This window comes from Portunus trituberculatus, chromosome 25 (assembly GCF_017591435.1).
Source record: "Portunus trituberculatus isolate SZX2019 chromosome 25, ASM1759143v1, whole genome shotgun sequence".
Taxonomy (NCBI): Eukaryota; Metazoa; Arthropoda; class Malacostraca; order Decapoda; family Portunidae; genus Portunus; species Portunus trituberculatus.
Window position 1 is genome coordinate 8118493 of NC_059279.1, and position 8802 is coordinate 8127294.

The 8802-nt window shown below is 43.7% G+C and overlaps 1 protein-coding gene across 1 annotated transcript in view; it reads left to right on the forward strand.

Annotated features, from left to right (window-relative positions):
• The window catches only part of LOC123508980, a 106449-nt gene extending 99665 nt beyond the window's left edge, over window positions 1-6784 (forward strand). The window contains exons 3-4 of the mRNA XM_045263079.1: window positions 5245-5882; window positions 6624-6784. Of these exons, the coding sequence (XP_045119014.1) occupies window positions 5245-5882; window positions 6624-6784 (799 nt within the window). The remainder of the gene's footprint in view (window positions 1-5244; window positions 5883-6623) is intronic.
• Window positions 6785-8802: the final 2018 nt, after the last annotated feature.

The window sequence follows — 8802 nt, forward strand, 5'->3', positions numbered from 1 at the left end:
GGTTCAAGATATACTCGTATCGCGGGGCCTCATGATGTGTGGGATGCGTGGGAAGACGAGAAATCCGACTCTAGCAACAACTAAAAGACTGGACGCTACAAACGGGTGGTGCCTGATCTCAAGGACGGTCTGGGAATGAATGAGTTTTTTTTTTTTTTTTTTTTTTTTTGTGGGCTTGATAGGCGAAACTCGAATGTGCAACCAGGAAATGTTTAGTAATGCAGTTGTTTGCGGCTTTATTGGAACAAAAACAAAACTGCCATCAGTGTCACTAAATAGAAGTTATGAAGAAAAGCACGTGTTGGCAAAGTGTGTTGAGTTGTGTTTGTGGATGTGACGCACGTAAGAGGCCGGAGGAGGCATTAGGAGGCAGCTGGGGGCAATCACCAGGCAGGGCGTGTGGTGCGTGGCGTGGCGGGCGTCACCTCTGCAGCGGCCGTCTGGTGCTGGCTGTGGTTCCCGGTGCCCACACAACTGGAAACATAACTTCCTTATTACTCTGGAATTTCTCTTTCCCACGGCGAGAATCAAAACAGCTCCTTTTACTTTTTAACAGGACCGCTTTCTTTCACTTAACCCGTCCATAAGTGACGCACGCTTGAAAGTATACGTTAGAATTCAGGAGTTTGGGAGGAAGATGCAGCACAGCGGGCGGTGCTCCTGGAACGTGCCTGAGCCTCGCCTGTGTTCACTGATGCCGACAGCTGCCGCCCACTGCACACACACACACACACACACACACACACACACACACACACACACACACACACACACACACACACACACACACATGACCGCCATCTTGATACGCCGAAGCTCAGTGTAAGGTTGGTGGGGGAGCACTGAGTCGCGCTGAGTTCCAGGTTCCGGCAGCAGCAGAAGTGCGGGTTTAATAGTCACGGGACGCTGCGCCAAGTCGAGTCACCAGGAGCTTAGCGGCGGATAATGTGTTGGTCTTGTAGAACCACTTGACCCTTCACTAAGCTCCCCACAGGATCAGAAGGGGAGGCGGAAGATGGTGACGCCAGGTGTTCATTAACACCATTAGGAGAAAGAATGCACCGGGGCAACGAACTGACGTGACACTAAACTACTCACCTCTGCCTTGCTCCGCTCTCGTGATGAGAAGAAACAGACGCATGAGTGAGTGGCGGGCAGTGTGGCGTGCTGAAGGCGGTAGGGCATCCCTTCCAGACCTGACCTTCCAGCTACTCCAGCAGCCACCGCCCCCGGCCGTTCTGACTCATGCACTGAATCTTTTTTGTCCCTAACGAGGAAAGGGTTTTGCCGCACGTTTGCCCTGGCGTGGGATGAGAGAGAGAGAGAGAGAGAGAGAGAGAGAGAGAGACAGAGAGAGAGAGAGAGAGAGAGAGAGCAGCGTATTGACAGTCACACTTCCACGAGAGATGGGTCAATGCTTCGAGCGAAAACACCAAAAGTAATAACAACCTTACCTCTCTATTTACTTATTGACAGTTTTATAATAGATTCCCATTAGCTCAACGTATGTCGATTAGAATTTAATAATAAATACTACTGAGGTTATTTAGAGACTCAGATTTTAAATAACTAACAATACTTGCTGAATTGTCCTCGAAACCCACACCTGCTCCCGCACCTACTAATTTGGAGGAAGACTTACGCTGAACTGGTAAATGACAAGAAGCGTGCGTGGGTTGCAGTGTTGTAGTGGTGGTGGTGGTGAGGATGGGAGGAGAACCTGTAGGACCGGTCAGATGTGTGTGTGTTTCACTGTTTGATCTGCTGCAGTCTCTGACGAGACAGCCAGACGTTACCCTACGGAACGAGCTCAGAGCTCATTATTTCCGATCTTCGGATAGGCCTGAGACCAGGCACACACCACACACCGGGACAACAAGGTCACAACTCCTCGATTTACATCCCGTACCTACTCACTGCTAGGTGAACAGCACCTACACGTGAAAGGAGACACACCCAAATATCTCCACCCGGCCGGGGAATCGAACCCCGGTCCTCTGGCTTGTGAAGCCAGCGCTCTAACCACTGAGCTACCGTGTGTGTGTGTGTGTGTGTGTGTGTGTGTGTGTGTGTGTGTGTGTGCATCAAGGTAACGCTCGGATCCCCCTCTGCTTCCTCCATGCTTTTCTCCCTTCTTCCTTCTTTCCCTCCTTCCTTTCTCCTTTCCTTCCTCTATTGATTTCTTTATTTTTCCTTTAGTTTTCTTTTTATCCTGTTTTCCTTCTTTTATTTTTATCTTTCTCTCGTTCTCTTTGTTCTCGTTCGCTTCCTCGGATTTGCTTTCTCGTGTTGCTTCCTTCATTCCTGTTTTCGTTTCCTTGGCTTCCTCTGAGTCATGCTTATTTGTCCGCTTCCTCTTCTCTTTCACGTTGGAGGAACAAACGTGAATGGGGAAAAAAATAGCTCGATGAATGTGCAATTTCAAGAAAAAAAAACGTGGTCACGAATATGAAAGAAATGTGTTTTGAGAGTATGAATAGTACCTGAATAGTTTAAAAGAGAGAGAGAGAGAGAGAGAGAGAGAGAGAGAGAGAGAGAGAGAGAGTGTGTGTGTGTGTGTGTGTGCATACATGAAACACGCCTGACGCACCTGAGGCAAATGGTACACACACACACACACACACACACACACACACACACACACACACACACACACACACACACACACACACACACACACACACACACACACACACACACACACACACACACACACACACACACACACACACACACACACACAGGTACGTCAATCTCCTTAACTAATTGTATTATAAAGTAACTTTTTTTTTTAACCGATAATCTCCTTCCTTCACTGTTCCCTTTGTACCTCCGCACCTCGCCCCGCCCCGCGGTATAAGGAAAGGAGGAAGTGCGCATCTAGGAACGTCAGCGGAGCGAAGTACCCTCCCTGAGTAGCCATGTAACACTGGAGGTTCTCGGTGCACGTTTACCTTCATGGCTCCGTAGGGAGAGCCCAGAGATCGGCGTATTGACTCACAATTCCTGGAGAGATGCGTCAATGCCTCGAGTTAAAACACCTTCTCTTATCTTATTTCCAAACAGACTTACTACTATCGTCCTGGTTTTTCAGTTTTCTCTATTCTTTTTTTCTTCCCTATTTTCTTCTCATATCGTTATTCTCTTTTCTTCTCATGTCGTTATTCTCTTTTCTTGTTCCATCTTGATGTATGTTAAGTATACCACAACATTCTTATAGTCGATTCCTATTAGTGCAGCGTAAGTCAGTTGAATAATCAGTACTACTCAAGTTATGCTCCAGGCACGCTCACTACAAGACACATGCCGTGTTGTACTCAAATTACATTTACGTAAGATCACAAGGTATGCTGAACACTGAAAAATGAAAAGTACTTAAGGGTAGATTTGATACATAGGGGTATAACATCACACACTTATCCTTAGGGAAGCCACCAAGCCTACACGCGAACCACACTTGCCTATCTTAACGTATCATTCTCATCCATCAACTTATCTAGTCTTTAAATCTTCTTAATGACTTGGCACTAACAGCTCTTCTTATAATCATGTTTTAAGGAGTGGCATGTTGAACAGGATTTGATCTCCTTTTTTGTGCCCATCGCTTGATTTCTTAACAGTTAAAAAGTATTATTTTTTCATCATTCAGTAATTACAAGTGATAATCTAAACAGCACTTTCTATATTAATCTTCACGCTGTCTGAGTTCTTTTTACATTAAACTACTGAATGAACTTCCTTTCCTTCCTCACTTTCTCTTTTTTTTTTTTTTGTACCTTTTCATACTCTTCAGTGCCACAAAAACTACTGAATCGGATACTTAAAGTAGACTTTTTTTTGGTCTCAGTGGCTGGTTTCCAAGCGCCCTATATAGTCTTGTTTTCATGTTTTAGTTCATTTCTTCCTTTCTGTTTAAAAGCCAAAGAATGAAGAGGTACTTTCTATTCCCAAATTTTACTTACAGTCAAAAATATATACACAAGACTTGATTTCTATGGCTGCCAGTGTCCAATTACCCCATTTCATATTGTTCTTTTTATCTCTGTTTTTGTGCCGAAGAATAACAAGGCATTTTCTATTAGTCACTTTTACTCCCAGGTAGATTTCGTGCTGGCCTGCCTTCATATCTCTTCTATAACCATATTCTGGCTACCCTCTTATCGCCGCCACCATCTCTAACTCATTTCAAGTATTAGTGCTTCATCTGCGCGCCTGAATACCTTGTTATGATTCACCCATCTGGTCCTTCTTATTTCATATTCATGGCCTTGGTTCTCCTTTCATCTCATCAAAGGATCCTCCCTCTATTGGCTCCTGTTCTCTTACGGGTTTTAAATAGGATTTCTCTCTCTCTCTCTCTCTCTCTCTCTCTCTCTCTCTCTCTCTCTCTCTCTCTCTCTCTCTCTCTCTCTCTCTCTCTCTCTCTCTCTCTCTCTCTCTCTCTCTCTCTCTCTCTCTCTCTCTCTCTCTCTCTCTCTCTCTCTCTCTGTATTCATTTCTGCCCCGTTGTCTTATCTAATCATCTTTGCAGTGCTCTTCATGGTGCGTGTTTCGATCTAAATTCACTTTATCTTCATTGACGCTATTTTTATATTCCATTTATCACTTAATCCACCACTCACGAGTCTTTTTGCTGTTTTTCCCTCACTTCCTTTCGTCTCCGCCTCTCCGTCTCTCAGGTCCTTCTGGCGCCAGTGTGACAATGGGCTGTGTTCTGGAACGCTTTAGTCTTTCGTCACGAGTGTTTTTAAAGAGATGATCAGCCGATTTCCCAACACTGCTTCTCTTGTTAATGATATAGAAATATTTTTAATCTCTCATTAGAAGCTTGATAATATCCTGAATAATCCGTGTAGCTTTGTTGTTTTCTGTATATTTTATTGCTTTAGGCGTGAAGAACGTTGACTGACGGCACACAAAGAAAATATAGATGAAAATGCTTAATTTGTCGCTCCTCTCCCAAAAGGTTTAGTAGAAGTGAACTATTTAATATATGAGGAATATTGAATGCGTTTTGTTTATGACAATACAGTACTGCCGTTGATGACGTGGTTGTGAAAGAAAATAAAGGTGATAGTAGTAGTAGTAGTAGTAATGATAATCAATCAATATACAAAGCCTATATCACACAGGACGGCCCAAGCAAAGTACTATATAATAATAATAATAATAATAATATTAATAATAATAATAATAATTATTATTATTATAATAATAGTAATGATAATGATCTCTTGCTTTCAGCGCTCCCCTTCTGAGGACGCGGCACGGCAGTATTACCAGTGACTACTTCAGTGACTCCGGCGAGCCCTCCCTTTCCCCCTCGCTCATCAAGGACCACGAATTTGTCCTGCAGCTGGACCTGGTGGATGAAGAGTCCCAGAGCTCCAGGGCGCCAAGCAGAGCCCCATCCAGAGTCGCGGTCCACAGCCATGATGAAGAGGACGAAGCGGACTTGCCTTTGGAAGAGTTCCCCTCCAACCCTGACCGTTTTCTTAAACTTTTAGTCCCGCTTGCTGGAGAAAATGGAGCCTCTGTAGAGGAAGGGAAACTTGTCTGTAATCCCCAAGCCAATTTGAGTGCCAAACAGGACTTCCTTAACCTAGTACCTGAGACTAGATTATGTTCTTCGAAGTCGCCTTTTGGGTTTAGTTCCTCTCCTCTGCACATTTCTTTAGCACATCAGCACATTCACAGCCCCCGCAGCACGTCCCCCTCACCTCCCCCACCACCCACTGCCCCACCCCTCTCATCTCACGGTGCCAAAGCTTGCCGCGGGGACCTTCCTGCGGCGCCATGGCATCCCTTGTGTGAATCCCCGGACACTTCTACAGGCAAACTGGTTGACGACGTACGCATCACCGCAATGGACAACGATAAAGGTGAGGATGAGGACACTCGCTTGGCTTTACGTGTTGAAGAGCCTTGCACGTAAATTTTGAGAAGGAAAGAACATGCCATACTAAACTTATGATAAGCCAGATATGAGATGCTAGCACGGTATTCATTATAGCGAACATAAATCACTAATTGAACTCTGAAGCCAAAAAGATACATATCAAATTAACTGATTATCCGTTAGATACAGAAATATAACCAGATTTTTCATTATAACGTTGTATGTTCAGAAATTTTTCTTATATACTTGCGAGAAACAAAAGGTCACGTGCTATACGTTACTAGATATACAGTTTTTACTCTTTCCTCATTATAATCCTATGCCCTTGTATCATTGCCATTCCTGAAGGTCATTATAATCCTATATTCTTGTACCTTTTCCATTCTTGAGTCTTGAGTTACTTGTAAACCAGAGAAAAAAATCACATGCTATTTGGTATTAGATATACATTATTTATTTACCATTTCATTATAATTCTATGTTCTTGTATCCTTGCCATTCCTAAAGGTCATTATAATGCTATGTTCTTGTACCTCTCTCATTGTTGAATCTCTTGAGTTCCTTGTGAACCTAAAAAAAAAATAAAAAGAAAAAAGAAAATCACATGCTATTCGATATAAGATAAACGTTATATATTTTTTTATCATTTCATTATAATCCTGTTCTTTTATCCAACGTTACCATCTTTGAGTCTCATCCGCTGCCTCTCTTCTCTCCCCGCCAGGCTGCAGTAGCAATGGCGGCGGTGTAGGAGGGCTGGGTCCCCTGAGCTTCTCGCTGTCCTCGCTCTCGGGGTCGTCTAGTCCCGTGCTAGATCAGGTCAGCCCCGCGAGGACGGCCGCAGAGCTACACACCAACTCTCTCAACCGCCGCAAGACTAAGTGAGTGTGTTGTGTTGTGTTGTGTTTCATGGCACCTCTTCTTTTTGTTGTTGTTGTCGTTGTTCTTTTTGTTCATGTTCTCGTTTGTTTGTTCATGTTCTCGTTCTTGTTCCTCTTGTCTTTAGCCTTCTTGTTCTCTTCCTCCTTCTTCTCTTTCTCCTTTTCCTCCTCCTCCTCCTCCTCCTCCTCCTCCTCCTCCTCCTCCTCCTCCTGTTTTCACATTTCTTTCTTACTTCCTATACATTCCAGCGCCCAGTAATATTGTCACGAGATGCTGCGCAGTGTCTTGGCGCTACCAATACTCTCAGATACTTGTTTATTATGGCCATACTGGTTAACAAGACGGCAGGTGTTCGTACAATCCATCAAAAAGTAAGAGGAAAACTGATATGTTACACAAGACGCGACTGTTTTTGTTTTTTGTTTGTGTTTTTGCTTCCCTGCGTGAGTAGTGCTTCCCTCCCTCCCCTCGTGGCTTCCGGGTGGTGCTGCTACCCCTATCCCCTCCCCCTCTCTTCCTCCACATGGCGCAATGTTGGCGCCATGCTAGCTGTGGCGCCGAGACGCTCACTCACTTCATTGCTTTTAAGCCACATTCACCACACTGGCTTCACTCGCCACACTCAGCCTTCCTCGCCAGTCGCTACACTCACCGCCACACAATTCTCAGTCGGTTGGCAACATTTCTGTAGCCGCGTGATGACCACACTAGCCGTTTAGGTTGTGTTTACGGGACCCTGAAGATTGACCAATGCGTGCCTGTCTCAAGGTGCACGGGGCGGTGGGAAAGACAAACAGAGACCAAAGGTGCCCTAGGAGAGGCGTATCCCCGAGCTACTGAACAAAGGAACCCACCAAGGCCGTGACAATTGCTGCCGTCAAATTCTGTCTGAGCAAGAGGTGGCTAAGCGTGTGAGGCGTTGCTGTGAGTGAAGCAGACATCCAGGACGGGAAGTCAGGATATCAGGTGGTGGTTTGGTTCTGCGCTAATCTTAACAAGACCTGTCTTTCATTGACTTCAAGGGGACAGTATCAGGGAAACAACGCAATGCAGACATGTCACAAGCGGAAACGTACAGTATACCTAACGATATGGATGCTAAAGCTAAATATAGTGTTTATGTTATTAAGGACGTTTTTCATTAATGCAGAGAACAATAAGACGAAAACAATACAATACAATATGAAAAGACGGAAACTTGCAGTATTCTAAACAATATAAAATCCAGAGTAATCATTTTGTTTTTATCAAGTAATATTAGCAATTTTTTATTGACTCATAGGGAAGTAAAAAAAAAAAAAAGGCAATCCACTTACATCAAAAGGCGAAAATATTCATTATGCTTAAAAATATAGAATCATTTATAATGCAAACAAAAACGTTTTTCCATTGACTCAGGAAGCATTATAAAGAAAACAACGCAACGCAGTTATGTTAAAAAGCGGAAACGTGTATCATACTTAACTATATAAAATCAAATGTCATCGCAGTGTTTCTCTTGCAGGTAAAACTCCCGGAAAAGTTGCTAACGGTATTATTTTCAACTATGTGGTGGAAGGGAAACGTTCAGCGGCCTTGGGTTGGTAATCTCGGGCGCTGTGGCAAAAGTGAAAGGCAAAAGGCAAAGGAATGTAATGCGGGTGAAGGATAAGTGTGGGAGGAACGTGAGGGATCCTACGCAGCACTGGTCAAAGGACAGCTTTAGGATTGTAAAGACTAACACTATGGGCCTTATTAATCTTTCCGTTGGTATGATGGTTCTTTGTTCAGAGTATTTCATGCGCGAACGCACACAAAGAAGGCATAATTCACTGTTGATTTTGTTCTTTTTAAGCTACAGAACTATTCGAAACTAAGTACAAGTGTGTGGTGATTTTTTATTTACATTTAGAGCAATGCAGAATGTAGTTTGCGCGGAGAGAAACACAAAGAGGCAATTTAATATTATGTTTTTTTTTTCTTTTTTTTAAAGCTTCAACACTAAGAGTCAAGAGGAAAATTGTATGACGTTCCTTTATTAA